The sequence below is a fragment of the Chroicocephalus ridibundus genome, chromosome 1 (assembly GCF_963924245.1).
Source record: "Chroicocephalus ridibundus chromosome 1, bChrRid1.1, whole genome shotgun sequence".
In the NCBI taxonomy this organism is placed as follows: Eukaryota; Metazoa; Chordata; class Aves; order Charadriiformes; family Laridae; genus Chroicocephalus; species Chroicocephalus ridibundus.
Genome location: NC_086284.1, coordinates 70,473,050 through 70,499,612, shown reverse-complemented (window position 1 = coordinate 70,499,612; position 26,563 = coordinate 70,473,050). Strand labels below are relative to the sequence as shown.

General features: G+C 41.8%; 1 protein-coding gene across 4 annotated transcripts in view; it reads left to right on the top strand.

Moving 5' to 3' along the window:
* Window positions 1–26,563, top strand: part of LOC134517337 (opsin-3-like) — a 102,589-nt gene that overhangs the window by 44,192 nt on the left and 31,834 nt on the right. For all 4 annotated transcript variants that reach the window (XM_063338757.1, XM_063338748.1, XM_063338739.1 and 1 more), the window contains exon 4: window positions 26,131–26,364. In XM_063338757.1, coding sequence (XP_063194827.1) covers window positions 26,131–26,364 — 234 coding nt within the window. The remainder of the gene's footprint in view (window positions 1–26,130; window positions 26,365–26,563) is intronic.

Sequence of the window (26,563 nt, the reverse complement as noted above, 5' to 3'; positions counted from 1 at the left end):
TATAAAACTAAATGGATTTGCTTTGAGCTCCATTGCTTGCTGAGTAAGTTCAGGATGTTAATTCAGTCTAAATGTCAAGTTAAAAGAAATATGATTCCAGCTTGCTGAATCATCTTGTTAACTCAGTATTCTTTTTCCTTTGACCTTTCCTTAGGGATGTACAGGTATTGCTCGATTAGTTTTGGTCTTTCCAGAAGAATGGTGGAATTTTATAAGACCACATCATCCTTTTCTCTCTGAGGTGATAAAATTCACACTGGACAGGCTTCATACTGGCTCTGACTATAACCCTCCCGACTTACTCATTGCACTCTGCAGAATTCTTCTGTCACAAAACTCAGAAATGAAAGTGTTGCTCAAAAGTGAGCTGAATTTGCAATATCCATATTTAACAAATAAGGACTTGAAGGGACCTGGGCTTATTAGTGAATCTTTGCTAGAGTAGTTTGTAACTTGGTACTAACTGTCCCAGACATACGTTGGATCCCCTGAAATTGGAAATAGAAGGAAATCTGGAGAATTATTTAAAATACCTGTGTTGCTTTTCCTGTATGTAAATGTCATAAACAGCATATCTAGAGCAAAATTAGGCTGTGAAGGAATATTATATAGTGCCAACATCTTCCTTGAAAGATAAAGGACATTGGGAGTAGTATTAATTTGCAGATTGAAAGAGTGAAACAAGGATCTGACCCCTTGCCGTGTGCGGGGATGCAAAATCTCCATCCTCAGACTGTGGCATCCCCAGTAATTCTGTTACAGCTCCTTTTAGCAGACGTGAAACAAAGCAGTTATTATAGTAAATATCCATGGAGAACATCAGCTGAGAAATGAGTGCAGTTGGTTAGGAAAGCAGGGGATGATGGCCAACAATGATTGTCTGAAGCAGGAAACCTGGGAACAAGGGGAGCGAGTAGCTTTGGTGGTGGTGTCACCAAGGGTGGGGTGGGTGACACCGGCTGTGGTACTGCGGGAGGAGAGGAACAGAGTTTGCAAGTCCTGCGAGGGCAGCAGGTGGCAACAGCATCTGAGGTGCTGTTATTTGTGCAGAGAAAAGTAACTGTAGCATATATCATACATATACATACATATATGATGAAGGGCTCTTGGCTATCAGTCTTCAAAGAGATCATGGAGTCAGTTTGAGTAATTTTGTGAAAAATTCAGTTCTCTGTTCGGGATAATCAAAAGAATAAGTGAGATGTTAGAAAGTACTAGGGAATAAGATTGGGAGAAACATCCCAAATGTCATTATATCATTGTATAAACTTGAATATTGCAAGGAATTCTGGTCATGTATTTGAAAAACATATAGGAGAAACAGAAAAGGCACAAAAAAGGGTAACGTGCAATCAGAGCTACAGAAGTAGTTTTCAAGGAGAGATTAAACAGTGAGAGAACTTGTGGTGCTACATTTCAGAGTAGTTCCACATTTTGATTCTTTGTCCTTCATTCCGGTGCTTGTAATATAGTTGTACACATAGAGAGGAATTGCTAGAAAATATGAGAAGTAAAGGTTGCTCATTAAGCTAAAATAGCTGCTAGGAAAAACTAGAGTTTTTTTACGAGCTGTGGTATGCCGATAATCCTCCTAGACAGGCTATGTGTCAAACTCAGCCACACAAGTAAATAAAGGCGTTTCCATGTACATGGAGTTTTGGTGATAGGATTCACTGGTCCCACTCACCTTCCAGGTTAAATCATAGCAATTAACCAGATTTTATAATTAGCTGTATTTGCGATTCTAAACATAATCACTTCTTTTCACTTAAGCTGTCTTCAGTTTCTGAAAAGTAACCTGTAAACGAAAACAAAGCTCAAGAAGCTCTGATCTTTAAGATGGGTTTTCTACAATATTTGTGTTCTTGGTTTTGTTTACTTATTGTTCACGTTATACTCACAGATCCTGCTAACTTTAGCAATCTTATTTACAGATATGTAAGAATTCAACTCCAGAAAGAATTCTTAGATTAGCTGGTCTTCCAACCTGCAGCCAAATTGTTTCTCTGAGTTCCTCCACATTCAAACTAATACATGTTTGACAAAGAAAAAGTCTATCATCCAGAAATGCAGCCAGCCTTGATTTAAGGAGATTAAGAAAGTTTCTCCTACTTTCTTGGAAAGCCTGGTTCAGTGATTAATCACTCCAGTTGATAAAAAGGACAACCTTTATTTTGAAATTATTTTTTTTTCCTCACCTCAGTTTCATGGCATTGGGTAACAAGTACTGTATGAAATCCTTTAGTCTTGACATTTCCTATGGCCAACTGGAAAATTACGGCACTTAAGTAGCAATGTGATTCCACATTAAATATAATAGAAAACAGTATTTATTTACTCAAACTTACTGTTTATTTTATAATTGGTTCTTTGTGGCCAAGCCTATTTATTAAAATATTTAAGAGAAGAGATTTGTCTGTGAAGGATTTAAAGCTCTGACCCTTTCATCTCAGCAGAGAAAATTCATTCCAAAAATGAACCTAGACAGCTGACTAGGAAAATGGCAGAAGTGTGGCTTAGCATTTCCTTTATCTTTAATGTGATTTTTCAGAATTTTTTCAGAGTTTTTTCATAAAGAAATCAACAAGCAAAAAGGATACAGGCTCATACTGATACATTGCTTCGTTTTCAATATGCCTTTTATAGAGGAAAAGATAACAGGCGTTAACTGCTATTGAGAAACTGATCACTGAGCTGTCCAGTCACTTAATCACTGAGAATAATTAATTGGGACCAAAAAGAAATATTTTTTTGAAAGAGAATCCTAGGAAGAGACACCTAACTTTTTCAGGCTGAAATACCAGACTCCAAGATTATTATTTGATCAAAACTGGAAAGCAGCCTGGCCCAAATACAGTCCCACTGAATTTCCTACGTATATAGACAATGTTTCAGAAGCTGGGTGTCAGCTCTGTCTATACCTGAATTTCCATGTATAGCTCCATAAGCAAGCAAGGGCTGACTGTGTCACACTGAGTCCTTCCTTCCCCTTCGTCCTCCCCTTTCCCCTCCTCTTCCTCTTTCCCTTTTCTCCTCCTTTCCCCCTCCTCCACCTCTCTTTCCCCCTTCAATTCCATCCTCTCCTACTCTTTTTCCTCCTTCTCTTTCCTGTTGTGGTTAGTAGCAGTCACCAGGAAGGTGGCTGATAACAATTCTTTTAATCTAAATCAATGCACATGTTAAGGTATAGCTATGTTTTCTGACTGAATCATTCTCATGGCACTATATCTTTAATCTCTATATTAAATTACTCTTAAATTGCTTCTGAACAAAACCTGCATCTGTATGAACTGATAGCTTCTTAGATATAGTCAGCGGTCTCACTGTCAGAAGACAAGTTTGTTACCTGCTAAACTGCCATGTTGCTCTTACAGGATTTTAACCACCACATAGAAATACTAATATATGCTAAAGCATAGCCATCATCTAGTTTTAGTTCATAGAAGTCTGCTACTGCACCCTTATGTCTGTTCCCTCGGGGCATGTGAGAATGCGTGGCAAATAGCTCAAATGAACCGTTACAGTGTGATAACAATTTTTCTGCTTGGATACGAAATTTGGAATATGTATTGATTGTTTTCTGTTGCCATCAGTGCTGTATTATTCTTCTTTTTCCCCTATAACCCACAAAACTGTGCTATCTGCAGAAATAATTTATAAAAGTGCTACCTTTTATACAGCAGCAGAGTAACAACAATATAGTAATGCACTTGCTATACGCCTCCCCCTCCCCAAACTAGAAACAAATTTGAAGGAAAAACAATATTATCATAGAATCATAGAATCATAGGACCATAGGGTTGGAAGGGACCTCTGGAGATCATCTAGTCCAACCCCCTGCCACAGCAGGGTCACCTACAGCAGGCTGCAGAGGAATACGTCCAGATGGGTTTTGAATGTCTCCAGAGTTGGAGACTCCACCACCTCTCTGGGTAGCCTGTGCCAGTGCTCTGCCACCCTCAAACTAAAGAAGTTCCTCCTCGTGTTGAGATGGGACTTCCTATGTTCCAGCTTGTGCCCGTTACCTCTTGTCCTGTTGCTGGGCACCACTGAAAAGAGCCTGGCCCCATCCTCCTGACACCCACCCTTTCAGTATTTATAAGTGTTGATAAGGTCCCCCCTCAGCCATCTTTTTTCAAGACTGAAGAGACTCAAATCATTCAGCCTTTCTTCATAAGAGAGGTGTTTGAGTCCCCTCATCATGTTGGTAGCTCTCTGCTGCACCCTCTCCAGCAGTTCCCTATCCTTCTTGAACTGGGGAGCCCAGAACTGGACACAGTACTCCAGGTGCGGCCTCACCAAGGCAGAGTGGACGGGGAGGATGATCTCCCTCGACCTGCTGGCCACACTCTTCTTGATGCACCCCAGGATGCCATTGGCCTTTTTGGCCACAAGGGCACATTGCTGGCTCATGGTCATCCTGTTGTCCACCAGGACTCCCAGGTCTCTTTCCACCAAGCTGCTCTCCAGCAGGCCAGCCCCCAACCTGTACTGGTGCATGGGGTCTTAACTGGTGCACTGGTGCATTATTTAGAACTAAAGTTCCAATAACAGCTATCTTATAACCCAGTCATCTTCTAAGAGGTTTCTTTAGTCTTTTTCTTACTGAAAGTGTTTCTTTGTCATAATAATGCTAATTTACAAGCTCAGAGCACTTGGAGCTATTAAGATTCAAAAAAATGAGTAGTATCAAAGCCAATATAATGCAATGGGCTATTGGTGTTTTTCACTGTTTTCTTCCAAATTGAGTATGCCTATTGGAAAACAGTTGTCTCCTACGTTTTACTTTACATATGATTACAGTTCACAGATAAAACTGAAATGGAGTTTGCCAACGAAGCAATTTTTGCAGAGTTGCACATTCTACTTTTAAAATGTAAAGTATTTCTCTTCCCTATCAGCACCATAATTCAGCGTCAGTATGCTTTACAATTGTGCTTCAGCACTATCTGTATCGTGCTCTTTCTGTAGAGAAATGACAAGGATTTATCTAAGTGTGGTGAAGTTAATGCAGCTCATCACTTTTACAAATGCTTGGCTCTCTCCTAGAAATGCCAGTAGGTCTCTAGCTGGGCTATTAGTGCTATAAAACTTCCACTTCTTCCCTAAGTGATGCTGGTGTCTCTATAGGAATGACTATCCTGCCTTAAAGTGAGCTTGGTGAACTTTGTTTCAGTGAAGACCAGTGGCAGCCTGTTGAAAGTCAGCTGCAAATATTCTGTAGGTACCCCCTTCTCGGATGAATTCCCTGTGCTGTGAGCAATTTTAACAATTGCCTGGCATTCATAGGCTCAGTAGCCGCCTAAGCTTATGTTCAAGGTAGTTACACAAAAATATCCTTGAGAGGAAAAAACAATCTTTCAGAAGTCTGTTTTTGTCTGTCCTCTTCATTATGTGTGCACAAGATGAAATAATTGTGGCTATTGCCATCACAGGAGGATTAATGTATTTCCTTGATGTCGATAGCATACATGTGAAAAATGTCATTCTAGGAAAAAATAAGCATATATAGACGGTGAAGTAAAATATGAAGTCAGGAGTGTCTCTTCAGCATAAAGTGACATATGTAGCATCTGTTATTCTGGAACATAAGTAGATCAAGGAAGGACATTCATCTTAAAGATCCAGGAAAATCTCAGACACCAACAGCTGAATTGTTCATAATTTACTAGCTTCTCTGTTATGTCATACGGACATAATAAGGCAAAATCTGCAATGAGGCCATTGTTCTCTATACTGAATTCTGTATGCAGTTCCCCTGCTGGTCTCCCTGGAGCACAGGGGAGCCCTACTAGTGGTCCATCACCCTGGTGTTACACTCCTCACAGTAACTATGGCAGATGCTGTCTAGGGAGTGTGTGCAAACCTGGCCCCTCTCTGTGGTCCATTCTCCTAGGGTTCCCCAACATCCACTAGCATATATATTTGGTCTAATACTTCTGGCATTTTTACCTTAGATCAATATAGGTCCTCTAAAGTATCTGCTACAAAGAATTCATGGGATCTTCCCAACATCTTTGGCAGTGAAAACTGATGCAAGGAATTCACTACACTTCTGTTCTAGAGCCTTCTCAGTCCTGACTACATCTTTTATACCTTGATCATCACATGGTCCCACCAGTTTTCTATCTGGCTTCCTGGGTTTTTTTTTTGTATATTCAAAGGACTTCCTAGTGCTTAGGCTGTCAACATATTTGTAAACAGAGAGGTGGAGAATGATATCCACTCATTTCAAGAAAAAGCAATCATACCAGTTATGGGAAAAAAGGATTTATCAGAGAAGACCATCTTTAGCTGGATAGCAATCCAGCAGTCTGAACATTTACTGCAAAAGTATCAGCCAAGGAGTTTTGTTTCCCAAAGATCCATTACCTGGACATTTTCAACTACCTCCTTTCTACAGGTACTCCATTAAGTCATGGTTGATCCACACCAACCAGGAGATAGAGGTTTTTTTCTTTTTTAACTTTGTTCTTGCTCTCACTACCCTAAAAAAGGCTTCAGTCCTTTTGCAGTTGACTGTTCTGGGTCAGAAGTACCAACATGGGTTGGTCAGAAGTTGGCCGAAATAAACTGAACTCATTTTCATTTTGACAGGTAAGCTAGTCTAGTGGATAGAAGGGAAACTGTAGTTGTGATATAACTCAAGTTCTTCATACATTATGTGCTTATAGCAACTAGGGAAATACTGTCTTAAAGGAGTCCCCATAAGGTACCCATTTCATGGAGATCTGTCAGGTGCTTTCAGCATTTTCATTGCCAATTTACATGATGGAGCAGAAATCTATCTCTAAAACTGCCAGTGAAACACCAGGATTGGTCAAGGCAAGTGGAGAGTTTTGCTTAGATGGGAGAAATCACACAGGATGGATAACACAGGTTGGGAATCAGTGCAGTGCAAAGAATCCAATTTGAATAGTGAGTCACGAACAATACGTGGGCTTGGGAACACGGTGTCTTTGCAAACAGAACAGATCTTATGGTGGCACAGGTGAGCAGAGGTGTGGAACGTCTGACCTTGGGTGCACTTTGTTCTGTGCGCTGGTTTTGTTAAACCAAGATAAGTAAATATTGAGAACAGACAGGTGAACAGTTTTCGAATGTAAAAACACCGCCACTAAAGAAAAGCAGCTATGATTAATTGTGCTTGCACACCCTTACACTAACGCAAAGACCAAAGGAAACAATTTCTAGAAATGAAGGTTTAGATCAGATGATACATAAAAGGTTTATAAGGATGTAAGTATTGAAATCATGGAGCAGGTTGTTAAGGGGTATAAAATATCTTTCTATTAGACAGTAACTCTCAGGCTGGCGAAGGAATACTTGTCCTGCGTTTAGAGCGTACTGAGGAAGGGGAGTGATGGACACCGCCGAATCTCTTAAGAATCCTTCCAGCCCTCTGGTTGTATGATTTTAAATACATTAAAATTCATGGCATTCCCAACATGTACTTGCAAAGATTGTAAAACAAATTCATCAAGGTAACAGGAAATTTAGAGTGCTACATAAGGCAAAATGAAAATGAAATGGTAGAAAAGCAGAGAAATTCAGTCCTTTGCCTCCACCAGCTGCTACTTATTTTAATGTCTATCTGACAAAGTAAAATAAACTTTAAGAATGCCAGATTTTTGAATATATAACAACAGCTATAACCCCAAATTTTGCAGAAAGAGCTGACTGTCATGTTTGGCTTTTGTTTTCAGTTAGTTAGAGAATACTTTATGAAAAGTTTATTATACTTTGTAATGCATATTTCAGTGTTTCTGTTGCATTAGAAAACATGTATTTTCTTTTCTTTCCAAATATTATATCCAACTTTAGAAGACAGACAAAGGATAAAATTTGGCTTAATGATTAGGGGATTGGAACACCTCTCCTGTGAAGAAAGGCTGAAGGATTTGGGTCTCTTCAGTCTGGAAAAAAGATGACTGAGGGGGGATCTTATCAAAGCTTATAAATACTTAAGGGTGGGTGTCAGGAGGATGGGGCCGGGCTCTTCTCAGTGGTGCCCGGCAACAGGACAAGAGGCAATGGGCACAAGCTGGAACATAGGAAGTTCCATCTCAACATGAGGAGGAACTTCTTTCCTTTGAGGGTGGCAGAGCACTGGAAGAGGCTGCCCAGAGAGGTGGTGGAGTCTCCATCTCTGGAGACATTCAAGACCCGCCTGGACGCGTTCCTGTGCCACCTCCTGTAGGTGACCCTGCTGTGGCAGGGGGGTTGGACTAGCTGATCTCCAGAGGTCCCTTCCAATTTACCATCCTGTGATTCTGTGATTCTGTGTAATCTGGATTTGAAAAATCATGCCCACTGGTAAAAATATAATTCAGAGATGTTTTACTAAAAAACCAATACATAAATATATTTTGTGTTTTTCCTTTGCTCTCTTTTGTAATGATGTGTCTCACTCTGCAGGGAAGACATCTAGACAGCTCCACTTTAAGTTTTGATTTGGTGTGAAATTGAAACAAAGCAAAAAATGGCATTCATATCCCCCCTCACCCATAAGTTTCTATAATTTTTCATGGATCGTTGCTTCCACAGACTCCATCAGAGAGGGTACATGGGGTAGAAACTGAAAGTCTGTCATCAAGCCCATCCTTTCAAGTTGTAAGCATTTGGAAAGCTAGAATGTTTTGACCCATACAAGGAAGCATCTTATTTGTATTGGTCTTGCTCATAATTCTAACAAGGAATAGTATTAAAAATCCAGCATTCCATCTTTTCTGTATTTCATAGGAACCACATTTTTTATCCATATCGTACTGTATATTATGAGCCTGTGGTAAGAATATATAAATGCTCTATCTATCTCGCATGTCTCCAAGTGAACTGGGCATGGATAGATGCCAGTCACTGCTTTTAGATTTGGCACTTCAGGACTTGCATTTCTCATCCCTTTCTTTCTTTCCATGTCATATTGCTGCCCTCCACCTGCCCTTACGCTATATCTGACACCTTCAAAATCCTTCCCATCATTTACATCTGTTTTTTCTGGTGGTCTCTTGTCCATTTTGGGGGTAGCATGTCTTAAAAATCCTGTAAAAGCTGTTCAAGTTTATGGATCTCTGCAAGTAGTGAAGCTTGCCTTTCTGAAGGCATGATGATCACGAGTGTTGCAAGCTTGGACAACCCACTCTCACCCACAATTTCCTACATCTTGTTTTCATGTGGGGCGATGGCTGGCTGCTCACAGTGATGAGGATTCTCCCCTCTTAGAGAGATTTCTGGCAGCGGGTGTTTATTCAGACTGAGAGGCTTAACAGGCACACTACCTTCCCTTTTTGGTGGGTCCTGATGCGAAGAAGAATGCTGCTTCATGGGGATGATCCTCAAAGTAGTGCTAGAGGGACAGTCAGAGTAGATGTTCCCAGACTGAAGCCGTGATGGTTCTCCTGCGAGGGTGCAAATGCCATTAGGAAGGACAGCATTACAAAGGCAGAGCCTGTAGCACCAGACTAGGAAAACCTCTATGGAGGAACCACTAGAAGGGGCCACATAATATGCACTAGAGAATGGATGTTACTTCCTCCAAATCTAATCATGTATTCTTTCCTTACCTACTCCCTGACCTGTTCCTCACAGTTTTTTATGCCATCTTCCCCTTGCAGCACCAAATCTTTGGTCTAATATGAATATCCCCATTCCGGTATGAGTTTTTTATTTTGTGGGGACAGAAATTAAACTTTTAACAAGAAAAAGGAATTGTTTGTTGGTTTTTGCTTGTTGGGTTTTTTTTGTTGTTGTTGTTTTTTTTAATAACTGTATTTATTCTAGGTAGATCTAAAAATCATCCGAAGTACCTCATACTCTGGTTATTTAGACTAGCCACTGAAGATGCAGCAGATTGGTTTTACTTGTATGGCAGCCTCTTCATGAATTATAAATCAAGAACTGAAAACTACTTTTCCATATTTGTTATACCTGTACCATCTTTATTAATAGTAAACAGGTTCGGGCCATCTCTATACATGCAACTCTGCCTTACCTATATCGTATCAGCTTATGCAAACTGACCAGATGAAGAGAAATATTTGTAATTACTACGCAATCCTAACTCTCTTAAAAACCAAGTGCCTCCTCACCATGCTGTCCCTGTGCTTGCAGCTTAGGCATGCCTGGCAGGCGGTGGGACTGTTTTGTATTCGCGTGCACACCATGTTCTGGAGACACTTTGCCCTCCTTACCCATCTAATGGGTGGGATGTTTGGGGAGGGGGCCACGAGTATTCAGCGTTGGCTTCAGTCTTGTTTAGTCCTGGATTATTCTGTGTTTAATCACAAGCACAAATTGCTGCACAGCCAAAGACTGCCCTACAGGGTAATACATCAAACTCATAGAGTTTTAACAGTTTGGTTCTGCTTATCTTGCCTTTTTAGTAATGTAAAACAAACATGAAACTTTATGACAGTTTAAGAGTAAGTTTCCTAACTGGAAGTCTTAAAGCAATACATAATTTATAGAGGATTGTGTGTAATACTCAAGCTACAGAAAAGGAATTTATCTTCCTTTTCTTTGAGCTAAGATAAATGTTTATAAACACCCTGGCTGGGTACAACTCACTAAGCCAGTTTCCCCTTGCTTACCTTCTGCAGCATATCAGAGTGAGGGCTAGAGAGACCTAACTTCTTCAGGTGCAACACAATCCTGGGTACACAACGTCCCAAGGAAAAAAAAAAGTGTATACCTGAGCTTCAGTCTTATTGCTTAAATTTAATTCATCTAAGTTAGCAGTTTATGTGATTTTCTCCCTCCTATTTGTCATTGGGTGTTGAAAAAAGGACGATGTGCTGTAGAGTGAGATTAAAATTCGGGAGCGTGTCGAGGTTCCTGCTGAGAGGAGAGAGATCGAAGACTTCCAGACTTTGCAGGGTTGGGTTTGTTTTGTTTGGTTTTGTTTTGTTTTGTTTTTTTACTGAAGAGACCTCTGCCGTGAAAAGTGTATAATAATTTGAGGGAAACGGTCTGCAGTGAGTATGGAGGAGAATGATTTCAGGCCAGTTTCGGCATAATTGCTATATTTTTAAAGATGCCAAGGTGACGAAAGCTTTGAAGCCACTTTGGATTTATATTCTGTGTAGAGTCTACAGAATTTGACGGGCAGATCCGAGCACATACGTTAGGCTTATTTAAATATAAATAGCTACATGTCAAAGGCATACCCACATGTCCTTAATGATGCGTTATTTTATATGTCAGTAGAAATATTCAAGGCAGTGGGAGGGGATCCCTCAGTAAAGTATGGGAAAACTTCACCTCTCCCCAAGAAAAGGGGTAATTGTGGTTAGGTGCTGGAAGACGGCTGATGCCTGAGAGATTTTAGCATTTGATTTCACTGCAAGGAGAGCAGCTACTAATGCAAAGGAAAGCAAAGCTCAAGTTCTCACCCATATGTGCTAACCTGGTGAAAAGTAGTGTTAAATGTGAGCGAGAGCTTTATATATGCATGCAAAAATGGATCTAGGGGAATACCCAAGCTCCGGTTTTAGGGAAAACATTATCCTGACACTTTTTTTTTTCTTTTTTAAATTCACACCCCAGATTCAGAGGAAATATCGACATTTAGTGTAGAAAAAGTTGTTGTTAATCTCATTCAAGAGGCGAAAGGGCCAGTGAGTCACACTTGCATCATAGCTTTCTTCTCCAACCTTGGATGACTCCTATGTAAGTCTTTTCACACGTTTATAGATGTGTGTGTGTTTGCACGTATGGATATATCATATAGTATATAATGCATGCATGTATGGATATATTATATGGTATATAATGTATATTGTGTGTATATATATCATGTATAGTGTATATATACATATATAGCATATACAGTATATGATGTGTATAAATTTTTTACATATATACACACATTCATACATACACTGTCTTTTTCAGTGAGAAGGGAGAGGTTGTAAACCAAACTGCAAACACAGCTGAAGGGTGGGAAGAAGGTTGTAACATGTTCTGATTCCAGCTGAATAAGTTTGCCGATCTCAGCTGACATTTACTCTGACTCTTCTATTTATTGTCCGTGCCAATTACAACACACAGGCTGTTATTTCCTGCTTCAGCTGTACCAGTGTTTGAGTCTTTTGAAGCATTATTTTTTGTCACCATTGTTTGAAACCACTTTTCCATACGTGTGGGCCAATGTGCACTCCATTTCCTATGTAGATGGTAGCATTATATTGCTTAGTATCAAGTAGTAACTTTCAAACCTGGAAATAAATTTTACACCTATCAGTTCATCTCTTTTTGAAGAGTTCAACAACATTAGTGATTTTGCAGATATACCTTCTGCGTGGTACTCTCTCTGGAAGAAAGTACATGAAAACCAAGAAGGAATTAATGTCTGATATTTTCCCCTTCTGCTCCAGAAATTCTTCAATGCAAAATACACTGAATTCAGCTTTAAAAACCAGAAATATGTTTTCATTTTATTTTTCCCTTAACGTCAGCTGAACTGTTAGGTCAGTCAAAGCCATGGCAAAAGTTAATAAAACAAAAAATAATACCCCAAACCAGAAGTTGGCTATTGGGAAAGTAAATCTGTTAAAGGTATCGTTTGTTGGCAAGCTTTTCAAAAAGAGGAGTCTTAAACTAAATTACTGGCTTGATTTTCTGAAAGTGATCTCAGCATCTTCCACCTTTATAAAAGCAGGTTGTGTTGCTAAGCAGCAACATATGCAGCCTGCCTCAGCGAGGGTGGGGGATAGTGAATTGTGTGGCAGCATAGACGCAAGGAGTAGTGATAATTTGGTAACTACGGTAGTGTCCGAGAATGACCAGGTGCAAATCAGGGCCTGTCCCCCCAAGAAAGTGGCAGGACAATTAACCCAACTGAAGTGCATCTACACTAATGCACGCAGCATGGGGAATAAGCAGGACGAGCTGGAGGCCATCGTGCAGCAGGGAAACTATGATGTAGTCGCCATCACAGAAACGTGGTGGGATGACTCACATAGCTATAGTGCTGCCATGGATGCCTATAGGCTCTTCAGGAAGGATAGGCAAGCAAGGAGAGGCGGGGGTGTGGCCCTGTATGTTAAGGAGTGTTACGAATGCTTTGAACTTAATGATGGTGATAATGGGGTTGAGTGTTTATGGGTAAGAATCAGGGGCAGGGCTAACAAGGCGGATATCGTAGTAGGAGTCTGTTATAGACCGCCCAATCAGGATGAGGAGGCAGATGAAATATTCTATAAACGGCTGGGAGAAGTCTCAAGATCGCGAGCTCTTGCCCTCGTGGGGGACTTCAATTTGCCGGACATCTGCTGGGAATACAATACAGCAGGGAGGGAACAGTCTAGAAGGTTCCTGGAATGTGCTGGGGATAACTTCCTGACACAGCTAGTGAGAGAGCCAACTAGGGAAGGTGCCCTGCTGGATCTGTTGTTTGTAAACAGGGAAGGTCTTGTGGGGGATGTGAAGGTTGGAGGCTGTCTTGGGAACAGTGACCATGAAATGATAGAGTTTTCAATTCTGCGAGAAGCAAGGAGAGGGGTCAGCAGAACTGCTACCTTGGACTTCCGGAGGGCGGACTTTGGGCTTTTCAGGAGCCTGGTTGACAAAGTCCCCTGGGAGGCAGTCCTCCAGGGCAAAGGAGCCCAGGAAGCCTGGGTGATTTTCAAGAAGGAAGTCTTAAAGGCGCAGGAGCAGGCTGTCCCCATGTGCCAGAAGACAAGCCGTCGGGGAAAAAGGCCGGCCTGGCTAAACAGGGAGCTAGTGTTGCAACTTCGGGAAAAAAAGAGGATCTATGGCCTCTGGAAGGAAGGGCAGGCCACTCAAGACGACTACAAAGAGGTAGTGAAGCTATGTAGGGAAAAAATCAGGAGGGCTAAAGCCCAGCTGGAGCTAAACCTGGCTTCTGTTGTCAAGGACAACAAAAAAAGCTTCTATAAATATATTAGCAATAGGAAGAGGACTAAGGATTATCTCTGTCCTCCAGTAGATGGGGCCGGCAACATAGTGACCAAGGATGAGGAAAAGGCTGAGGTACTTAATGAAGTCTTTGCCTCAGTCTTCAGCAGTAGGACCAGTTGTTCCCTGAGCACCCAGACCCCTGAACTAGAAGACAGGGATGGGGAGCAGACTGAAGCCCCTCTAATCCAAAGGGAAATGGTGAGGGACCTGCTTCAGCACCTGGAGGTGAACAAATCTATGGGGCCGGATGGGATCCACCCAAGGGTATTGAAAGAGCTGGCGGAGGTGCTCGCCGGGCCACTTGGTATCATTTATGAGCAGTCCTGGACAACCGGAGAGGTCCCAGCTGACTGGAGGTTAGCAAATGTGACACCCATCCACAAGAAGGGCCGGAAGGAGGATCCGGGGAACTACAGGCCAGTCAGTCTGACCTCGGTGCCTGGGAAGGTCATGGAACAGATCCTCCTCAGTGCCATTACACGGCACATGCAGGAGAACAGGGTGATCAGGCCCAGTCAGCATGGGTTTGTGAAGGGCAGGTCATGCCTATCAAACCTAATATCCTTCTATGATAAGGTGACCCACTTAGTGGATGAGGGAAAAGCTGTGGATGTTATCTACTTGGATTTTTGCAAAGCTTTTGACACTGTTTCCCACAGCATTCTCCTGGAGAAACTGGCTGCTCATGGCCTGGACAGGTGTACTCTTCGCTGGGTAAAAAACTGGCTGGATGGCCGTGCCCAGAGAGTGGTGGTAAATGGAGTTAAATCCAGTTGGTGTCCGGTCACAAGTGGTGTCCCCCAGGGTTCGGTGCTGGGGCCGGTTCTCTTTAATATCTTTATCAATGATCTGGATGAAGGGATTGAATGCACCCTCAGTAAGTTCGCAGATGACACTAAACTGGGCGGGCGTGTTGATCTGCTTGAGGGTAGGTTAGCTCTGCAGAGGGATCTGGACAGGCTGGACCGATGGGCTGTGACCAATGGCATGAGGTTCAACAAGGCCAAGTGCCGGGTCCTGCACTTGGGTCACAACAACCCCATGCAGTGCTACAGGATTGGGGCAGAATGGCTTGAAAGCAGCTCGACAGAAAAGGACTTGGGAGTGTTGGTTGACAGCCGGCTGAATATGAGCCAGCAGTGTGCCCAGGTGGCCAAGAAGGCCAACAGCATCCTAGCCTGTATCAGGAATAGTGTGGTGAGCCGGACTAGGGAAGTGATCATCCCCCTGTACTCGGCACTGGTGAGGCCCCACCTCGAGTACTGCGTTCAGTTTTGGGCCCCTCGCTACAGGAGGGACATTGAGGTGTTGGAGCGTGTCCAGAGAAGGGCTACAAAGCTGGTGAGGGGCCTGGAGGACAAACCTTACGAGGAACGACTGAGGGAGCTGGGGTTGTTTAGCCTGGAGAAGAGGAGGCTGAGGGGAGACCTTATCACCCTCTACAACTACCTGAAAGGAGGTTGTAGAGAGATGGGGGCTGACCTCTTCTCCCTGGTGACAAGTGATAGGACGAGGGGAAACGGGTTCAAGTTACGTCAGGGGAGGTTTAGATTAGATATTAGGAGACATTTTTTCACTGAAAGGGTTATTAAACATTGGAATAGGCTGCCCAGGGAGGTGGTGGATTCACCATCCCTGGAGGTGTTTAAAAAAAGGGTAGATGGGGCACTGAGGGACATGGTTTAGAAGTGGCTCTTGTCAGGGTAGGCTAAAGGTTGGACTCGATGATCTTAAAGGTCCCTTCCAACCTCAACAATTCTATGATTCTATGATTCTATGATTCTATATGTAGTAATATTCTTATGTGTTATCTTTACAAATCTAGCTGCATTTCTATTCTGTTATTGGCAAGTATCCTTCATACCTTCAGCTTTTCCTTCATAAGGTGGAATTCCTCAGTTTCGCCCTCACAGATGAAACCAGTATTATGTGCCATGGGTATAGGGCTGTTCTCAGTCCTGACTTGGTTCAGCAGCTACTGAATCTCCTTCAGGAGTCTGTGTTGTATTTGCTGACAAAACACCCCTTTTATAATCTAACTGTGGTTTAATTCAACCATGCAACAAAAACTACTGTTTTTTGAAATGCCTATTCCATGCCATTACAATAAACGCAGCCTCCACTCTTGTCGATATGTCTTACCATGAAAATTCTTTAACCAAAGGATAGATAAATCTGGACACCAACAAGCTTAGTTAGTTCCCCAGAACTTGTCCAGTGTCAGGACAATTGCCAAGTCTCTAATTTTCCTCCAGTCTCCCTGAAAAACACATAATTTTTTATTTTTTAATATTTGTTTTGGCAATGCTATCACTTTCTGGATATATACTAGTGTACAATCCCAGGTTAACTGGGTAATATGCAATGGGAATAGAAGTAGCTGCCTCTTCGTCCCCTTCCTGCTCTTTTCTGGGTGAGGTTCAGTTTGCATAACCTTAGGCACCAAAAGATTAGGCCAAATTAGTCTTCTAGGCTTCTTCTGCAGTCAAAACGAGGACACTGGATCTGCTCAAGCCTGTAGTTCTTGCTACCAGGTGCCTGATGGTGGCAGTCTGGATGCTCCACACCAGGACAGGAAGGATTGTAGCTTTTGGCCATCAGAAGATGTACAAAGACCTCCTTCTTGCCTGAAACAAGTGCAGGTAGACCTACATCCAGGTAACTGCAACACTACCTATGGCCTGGGACTGATGTTCAGCTACTTTAAATGAAAGGACCAGAAAAAACCAGCCGGTATTCACTATCAGAGAGAGCCCGGTGACATTCAGTTCTTCAGGGCTCTGAACTTTTAATGCTAACCCCAGATAGGGGCCATTGCACCTTTCGCAACCCCCAGAACCAGAGACAGCTTTGACTCAATGGTTTTTCGGCCAAAATAGATGTCTTCCTTGATGAAGGAGGACTCATCCCCTTTGTGGCGCATGCTGGAAGCAGAGTAGTGAACTCTGCCTTTAAAATTTTGAAGGATATAATCTGGTTTTAGGCTAATTCAGGCCAACACGTTCTTGCTAAGCCCGTTGATAGGGATGTCAGTTGGTGTGAGTCAAGGCCAGTTATAACATGCTCACTAGAACCGGACTTAGACAAGCAATCAAATACAAGCAAGTAACACAGTTTGTGACTGCTATCAGTTTGGGAAAATTAGGCCTGATGGCTTCAAGGGAATGGATTACTATCTATCACAGTCTCCCAAACTATCTAGGGAATTCGTATAAATAGGGTAAGTCATGTTAGACACATGAAACTCCAACAACCTTAATATTTTATAGCAGACAGTTTATTTTTATCATCTTTTTGATAGAAAATTAATTAGAACTTAAATAACTTTGGCCATAACGTTTGATGCTTCTTTCATCGCCAGGTATTTTCAACTAGCTGTATCTTCCAGATAGCAAACACAATTCACTGCCCTTTCAGTTTCCATTTTCCACATATCTTATTTCCTACACATCTTTGATTTGTTTCAGGCAGGTAAGTGCCATAGGAGTGTAACTGACAATATCAGAGATAACAGCTCTGTGCATTCCCACAATTACTGAAGGACATAGATAGAAATAACATTTTTGAGAAGTGCATATCACCATATACAATATAGCTGCTTAAATGAGCTGACAGGGCTGGTGGCTCTTCAGCTTTATGGTGATTCTATTTCACCTCAGAAGCACTTTTTTTGCTTTATTGGACACAGGTTTTGTCATTTCCAAATTGCTTTACTTGTTGCTGTCAGACCTTTGGACCATTCAGTCAGCCAATCCCTATGCATGAGACAGTTATTTGGTGTGGGCTCCTTAGAGTGTGCTGGAGGTAGAACACTTCTCCTGGCCCTGTACTTCCCATACAAGAAACATCAGCCCCCGCTGCTGGGAGCAGCCACTTGGGTCTGTCTGTCCCCGCTGCTGTAGGGGTAGACACACTTTGCCTTTGCTCCAAGCTGGTGGGATGCAAGGCATCTGCGGACCTCCCACGTCGGTGTTAGCCCAGTGCTGAGCCCAGGGCACAGGCTCACTCGTGGGCAGGCTGAGCTTGTTGCTCATGGCCGAATGCAGCGCATCCTCAGCTCTTGCACTGGAATTGGCTTGTGTCCTGCCAACTCAGTGCATGGGAAGCCCACACTCATGTTTTTGTAGCTGTTGTCCTTGCTGGGCACGTATGTAGCTATAGAGAAAAAAAGAGATAGCCCCCACTTGGGGAAGATATGGGTATCTAATGTACTTCTCCTTCTAAAACCAAACTGTTAATGCAAACCAAATACATAATACACCTGTAATTTTCTCATGCGTACAGATGCTAGAAAATACACAATGAGGAAAGAAGGTCTGGATAAAACATGAGTTGTATGTGATGGAAGTGACACCATGAGCTGCTTCTTTAGTGCACGGGAATGTGTTCACTGTGTAAGTCAAATTGTTGCTAAAAGCCCTTCAGCTAGTGCAGTGGAAGAATCCTGCAACTAAAAGGATTATAGTGTTCCTTAAGTCCGCAATAGAACTTCACTGACATTAGCAGCAATAGGAGTTATGCTTCAAGGGCAGTGTACAAAACTGTAAGTTTTGTATTTAAAGCGTAGCTTCACTTCACCTTGAGGCATTAAGATGACTATTCCCATTTCAATAACAAAAATTCCCAATAAAACCAGACTTCAGCTGATAAAATAGCCTTCCTATGGACTTCAATTCCTAAACTTAATAGTGACTTTAAAGTAATTAACTATAAAGCCCCCTTTTGTGATTTTATGGCTTCCTCCTTCTGTATTTGATGCTATTAACTCATTATGTGGCCCCAGCTGAGGAAAGCGCTCATGTGCATGCTTAAATCTCAGTTCAGCCAGTGAACATATAAGTGTAAATGCTTTGTAGAGTCAGGGCCCATTGGATTCTAAGATGACCCAAGCAGATGTTTCTGTTTAGTCTCGGTTTCCACAGAGACTATACATCTCTTCAGCATTCGCTCTTGTTTTGAACTTAGCCACCTAAATGCTGATAAAGAAAGGATTTATTTTTAAGCTGGTGAGACCACTTTTCCCATGATTGTCTATCTTAAACAACAAACAAAGTATTTCATCTTTCTTAGTATTAATCCAGAAAGTACTGGTTCTGGGGTAGCCCACACTGAAAAGTACATTAGTTGGAGCTTCCATTTCCTACAGCTTTTTAGAGCTTTTCATGCTTTGGAGTGATTTTTTTTGGCTTTTTTCCTTGTTTTTGCTTGAGGACAGAATCCATAGGGATGGGAGAGGAGAAAGCTCATCATAACTGACATTTGAGTCACTGCTTAGTTTAAGACACTCCTGGGTTTGGTAGAGGATTATTCATACCAATAAATGGAGAGCATTTCTAATTTTCTTTTGTTAAAAACATAACAGAGAAGACTGTCTTACTTGACTGGTTCATGAAGGAAGAAGAATGATCTTTTTCCAGCTTTTTCGTCTACTGTAGCTTTTGCAATAAAAAGTCTAACTTCCTTCTGTGCATTTCAACAAGCTGTAGTAGACTAAATCTTCAAGGATTGGCAGACTTCCCTCAGATGATTATGAATATTTCATTTGTCTCTGGTTTTGGTAGTACTGTTGAATATTTGATCACGTCAAAACATGTACTTATAACTGACACTTAAAGAGGTTGGCAACAAACACTGTTGCTCATAAATAGCCTTCTCTTTACTGTGCGGTTCTGAAGTAGCGAAGAAAATGTGGTTATTTGAGTGTAAAATGTGCAAAGACATATCCAGGAATAATGCATCAGCCGTGATAAAAAAAGCACTTTGCAGCCTGTTTCCATATTGCTTGTGTAGAGTGAGCTAGGTAAAGGATGGTTACAGCATTCACTATTTAGATGCACAGAGTATAATAATTGCTATTATTTTCCATCTTAATAAATAGTTGGAGAAAGAGAAACTGACATGAAGGACAAAACACATAAACAGCCCCCCGATCTTTAATGTGTACATGTCCCCTACTTGAAATGACCCTGGATGCTGGATTCTTACTGTAGAGTCCCTCCATCTAGTGGTTAGGTGAATGGGATGCCATATATTCTTCATAACCTTTCAAGATGTTCACAACTGAAAATGACTGAGAGCTGCTAAAATATGAAGGAAATGCTTTATGAGAGGAAGCGCGTAGCTACATTAAGTAAGGAGGAAAGACTAGGGTAAATGCAAAAAAGAAAACACAGGGGAATTCAATGGAAACAATCAGGTCATATCTTCATCACTGAAGCTTTCCCTTCCTAATAGCTAACTTCAGCCCAACTCCCTTGCCTTACATTTATTTAAAAAAGACAAACAGCTTGCCCATGGATGATGGGAGTATGCACAAGTTGTACGTGTTAGTGTCTCATGGTGTGACCTGGGTACGTGCCTCTGGCACTGCGGGCCTCGCAGTTGCCTGCAAGATGCAACAACATTGCCCCTGTGTACACCCATCCTTCAGGTCTTTCCTGGGGCCTGTGCTTTCTTCTGAGCAGGTGAAATACCATCACTCATGGCCAGCTAAATCCAGAGGAAGCTGAACAGGGAATGCTGTAGGTCAAACTTTTGGCTCTGAAGCACAGGAGGTGGCAGGCTATCCCCTTGGGCAGGGCACTGACAAGGGCTCTTCTCCCATATGGAGCCACGTGGTTGCTCAGAAAAATATTAAAAGCAGTAAATCCTTCACCAGAGGCAGGGAGCTGCTATCCTGTTTTGTCCGGACTGGAAAACTCCAGCATTTAGGCTGAAAAAAGCCCACAGGCTCAGCTCTGGTTGCCACCTGGCTGCTCCCTCCAGCAATAGGCTGACTGGACTGGTTGGCTTGGGAGTGGTGAGGTCTGGAGTGACCCCTGCATTCCTAAATTGGGTAACCAGAACCTGTTACCTTGAAATCATTTTGTATGGCCTATAGCGATGTTATTATTCTTTGTCATACCATTGTGCAACAGTGTTCATGTATTTGGAAGGTGCTGGTTAGCCTTCTGCAAGGAAAGAGACAGACCTGTTCTCTTTTCTCTGCCAGGTCAGACAAGTTTCCTCTAGGTCATGGCTCTTCCCCAGGTCCCTGTTGTGACAGGCCTACATGTTTGCCTACACCCTGTCTGAGGCTGTTCTCTGAGGTTCCTGGCAGAGTACCAGCCACAGCAGATATTTGGGGTCCTTTTCTTAAACTTCCAACCTAACAAGCTCCGCACTTAGAGCTAAAGCTGTTATCATCCCTTTTTACTAACGCCCCCCATTTCCTATTGTAAGCTCCTATTTTCAGTGGTTTGTGACCCCTCCAGACTTTGACCAGTGCTCTTGAAATTTTCCGTGCTTTGCGTGGAGCTCCCCATTTTCTTTTCCAATGAATGCAATAGCACCGCAGCCCGTCACTTGGTGAGCGATGTATCTGCTGCCTCTTGTCAGCTGGGAGGGGAGCAGATGCAGCCTTTGAGGTCAACCAAGCAACGTGTCACTCAGGCCCTTTTTGAGGACATTTCTACTGCTGCCATCATCCTCACTGAATACCCCTGCGGCTTCTCACATGTTCTGTGGCCTGTCCCATCTCAGGTATCTGCTCAGCACGCTGCTGTAGTCATCTAACTAGTGGTGTCTTGCATGCCAGATTGAGTGGAAAGGGGAGTATTGGGTATGTACGCAAGATGCAGCTTGGCTACAGGGCAAATCCAGACAAGACCTAATTGTGCCAGTCTTATGCTCAGCAGCTGAGATTACACAGGCTTGCCTGTAGCTGCCTCCAGCTGAGTTCTGAAAAATCAAAACACTTCTACTACTTCCCAGGATGAAAGTAGGGGAGACATGCCATTTTCTCATTAAAAACCCCTCCCCTTCTTTATTTAAATATAATGCCTTCTCTACATTAGAATAGGACTTCCAAATTTGGCAGGAGATGGCCTCTGTCCCAGAGAAAAAAACTGAGTTTACAGCAAAGACGTGTTTTCCAGCCATCCTAAATAGATACCTTTTGATCCCAATGGGCCAGTATTTCTTGCGTCATTTTTAAGATGTGGTTTACATCTTCTAGGTATTTTAAATGCATATTATATATATATCTTACATCTTCACATTTAGATTGAGCTTTACAAACTTGGCTATTCTAGAACATTATTTGAATCTATTTTTTCTCACTACCATCTGATGCTCTTCTATTATCAGCTGGCTGTCCAGTCCCTCGGAGGTTCTGGTAGGCACTTCATTTAACTACTGAAAATACAGTGTGGCAATTGCATTAAATTGTCCAGTAGCTTTAAAATAAGCAATAGCATCATTTTAATGTTAAATTGCCTGTTGCTTTTTCATCTGCTGAACTGTAGCCTTTCTGTAGGTTACATCAACTCGAGCTATATTTTGCTGGAGGCCTTCCAGCACCTATAAAAAGAGATGTTTTAAAGATAACACCTTCTAAAGGTAGGCTGCAAACCTGCAAAGACAATGAAACTGAGAGAGTGTAGATACATATAGTACATGGTTTCAAAAACAAAAGTCTGGGGGAACTTCCTACAGAGCAGTCTAACACTTCTTGAAATCCTTTGGCATTTCTTCCATTGTCAACGTATCCCAGGATGTACCAGAGTGATACCACAACCACCCTGAGACTCCACCGCTTGCCTTCATCACTATCAAAGCAGCCATGTTTGGGCTAAAGTGACTTGGAGAGACAGAAGTAGCTTATCAAACAAGATCACACAGTTCATCTGCCTTTCCCAAGATGTGGCACAAGGCTAGGGGAAGGAGGGTCACACAACAGCCCAACAGCATGCTCAGAGGCACCAAGCAATACGGCTTCTCCCAGTTGCGGAGCACAGTTGTGCAAGCACATCTCCAGCACACCTCACGTGTCCTGTGCATCAAGGCAAGCCAGCCATCAGCATGCTGTCTTCATCCGGGGCCATATCTAATTAAAACAGTAACTTTGATGCTGCATTTTTCTGGTGGCCAGAACACCAAGAAAAAGTGAGATCACTAACACTGAGGAAGCAGATGAGTTACATAAGCATAAAAACACAGTTAACAGCTACAGCAGCCCTGGACATCAAATAAAAACCTAGAGAAGCATTAAGTACATTTGGGGTTCAAGGGATGCCTCTAGAGGTCACTTGTCCTTTGGACTCATCATCGCATCCTTGTCCTCTCTGGAAAGCTGGGAAATCCAGGTCACCTGGGATTTAGAGTCATTAAGGAATGACCTGCTTTATGATCTTTCCTTATTTCTGGTCCATTGCTTCCATTTCTTACTGCAATTCCGTACTTTTAATCTTTTCTCTGCAACAGTGAGAATAGAAATGTACTTTTGGAAAAAAAAAAGTACTTTCAAAAAACTCTGAAGTTCTAGTTTGCTTGTTCCCAGGATCTGGACTGTAAGTAAATCATATTATAGAATTATAAGAAGAATTATAAGATGAGGCACATAAAAATAAAAACAATTGGCGATGTTGGTGTAAACATGGAAGAGAAAGACTCTGTGAGCATGACCACTAACCAAGTTTTCTTTCCAATAGGTTTGTCTCATGACAAATGAGTTTTTAAACTCAATTATAGAAGACTGCAGCGGAAGGTCACCCTTAATAGATCCTGGAGGCACATTATGAATGTCCTATTTGAAGAACAGCTGTGATCAGAGCTTTCTTCTTTTTAATTATCAGAAGAGGAAGATGAGAGGAAAAAAATACCCCAAAAAATCAAACCAGAACTTAATTCAGAGTGTATTCTCTGGTGTCAAATTTGAGTTCATTTTGCATTGCGTTTTTCTTCTTGATAAGAACATTAAGGGTCCTTCTGCTGTAGTGATATGTGAAGAACTCGGTGTCAAAGACCTCTGTCCACCTAGTATGTTTCAAAACCTCAATCAAATTTGCAAGGAAGATACTGGGACCAACAGACAGATTTATTAACATATTGACATATTGACACAGTGACATATTGACACAGGCTTCCCTTCCTAAAGAAACAGGCTAAAGACGTGAAAATAAAAGGATACATACCAAAATCCCATCCACGGTCACTTCAGTTTTACACATCTTTCCTTCCCTTCTTTCTGTTCTATATTTTTTCTCTGCTGAGGGTAAACTCTTGCAAACTGTTCAGGAGAGAGGTATTATCTAAACATGGAGGGAAAATGTGCTGACTGATGCTTTTGCCTTTATCAAAGATCTTTAACCGTGAGTGCCATGGCTAGCTGGGGCTTTGCATTCCTCAGTTAATATTAAACTTGTAACATAGCTGCAGCTAACATGGGATCCTGGATTCTTTAATCAGAGAAAATTCCTATTAGTCATGAAAAATTTAGTTCAAATAAGCAATACAGGATAGGACCATTATCTATTATTAATCCTTTTTTCAAGCTAAAGTAATTATGAGATAAATGAATTCTGTTCTTGCAAAAAGAAAAAAGAATAGTCCCCAGTGTTTTCAGAAAGGATGGATTTTACTTTGTAATTGCCTTTTTGCAGAAAATCATTGGAAGACTAGACAGGAAAAATACTTTTTATTTTTTGGCAGACTAAGTTGGTATGTGTTTTATTTACTTTCAACAGGAACATTTCTACTGAAATTCCAGATAGAACCAACCACTCTAGAAGGCTAGAATCGTAATTAACTGAAAACAAACAGTGTCACCATATTATTTTGCTTTGCATGTGTACTTACCCAGTTATTATATATGTTTTTAACTCGCAGTATGATACATAAACACATATGTTATGCAAAAGCACCCACACCACAAAAAGGCAGGTAAAGCTCTGATGATTTCCACTGCATTAGCATGTGCAAGTTGTACACCAGGCAGCAGGAGACGACATTTGACTCGGGTGATTAGTGGCTTCCACCTTTAACTGTGTTCTGTTCACTTACAGAGTAGTGCACATCAGTGTTCTCCTGCATCAGCTTAAACCCATTCGTTTCAAACTTCTCTTTTTTTTTTGGTTAGGTAACGTTTAGATGCATTGCATTCCAGGGAGCTGCCTTTTTGCTTATTTATGTTTGTAGCTTTACATGGGATTAGTTCCCTCAGGTGCAGTTTTCTCTCAAGCACCGCATTCAGGAGGAAAAAAGATCTTAAAGTGGACATAAATTACATTTGTCTGAGTACAAGACTCAACCGATATACTTTAAACATTTGAATACTTCCTGAAATGCTGCTGGCACATCTGGGTTTGCTAAACAGATGCTGGGGGAAGTTGAGGAATTAACCATAACCTCAGGAGACCAATGTGCTGAGGCTCCATCTAGAGTCACCGGAGAGAGATACTGGCTCCAAAATTAGCCGCCTTTAAGAGTTCGCTTTTCTCTGATGGCTGCAAAGACGCTTAGGGAGACCAACCACGCTATTCTGGAGTTAGTGTTTCTCAATGTTTCCTAAGAACGTTTCCATAATCCCTGTAAAATGAGTCTAGGTGCCCAAACCTGATCTATACGCGCCCAATCTTGTGCTGACTTCCATGGGCTTTGGATCAAACTTAATGGCCATCTCACAGAGCTACTGCAGGGGAAATCTGCTTTAAAATAATGCTTGTGCATGGCACTGAATGGGCGTGTTCTGTAGAGAATGAAACTTTTCCCTCACAGTTATCACCAAAGTGCTCAGCAGTACAAAGACACTGGAAAGGGTTCTGTAGTTGTTTGCAGAGAAATGCATTCACACCAAGGCTTAAAAATAAAAATTGGCTGTTATCTTAAGGTTTAACCTCCATCTTAGAGCTCTGGACTCCAAAAGGGCTTGATGCATTAGTCCAGAACAGTTCAAAGGAGAAGCAGAGACAATGCTTTAAATACTTCCACAGCACATTGGGTTTGCCTACAGGCTGTTAACTACTGGTAAATTCATCATACCAAGATGAGCCATTGTACCATCACATTGAAACCGATCATTTAAATCTGTGCTCCTGTTTACCCAGGTCCTCTCCATTTCCCCAAAAGCCCAATACAATAGCTGAACTATGTCACTATTTGGCACACCTTTTTAAGAGAAAAAAAAACCTTGATTTTGATGATTATCAGGAGTCAGTCCCTTTTATCAAAATGGTAAACTACCATGATGTCTGCAGGGCTTCCCCAGTCCCTGGCGGAGACAATTAAAGTATTCCCACTGCATTGTCTCACTTTTGGGTTTGGCTCTGTTTTGGTTCTAGAACTATAATGTCGATTATCGTTGCTTACCCAAGACCAATAGTCCCAGTTTGCTAAAGCAATAAATCTAACAACTCAGCTTCTTAAAGCCTACCTTTTTTCACTTTTCCCTAGGTTGGAAAAATCCACAAGAATGCTGCCCGCAAAAGAGAATACCACGTACTGTTCATGGTAATCACTACAGTTATCTGTTATCTCGTGTGTTGGATTCCCTATGGAGTTATAGCATTACTTGCAACATTTGGTAAGCCAGGTGTGGTGAGTCCAGTTGCAAGCGTCATACCTTCCATCCTAGCAAAAAGCAGCACTGTTTGCAATCCAATTATCTACATACTTATGAATAAGCAGGTAAGAAATATATTTTAAAAATTTATTTTCCTCTGCATCTGTCAGGCATTCTTGGCCACAGTGATTACCAGTCCTATAGATGTGTCTTTGGGAGAAGGGCATTCGAGGCTTGTCCAAATGATGTCACTGGAGTCTTGGGGTGAAAGCAGTTGCAGTCAAGATAATATATTGCTAGATGGGAAGAACAGATAAACATTTG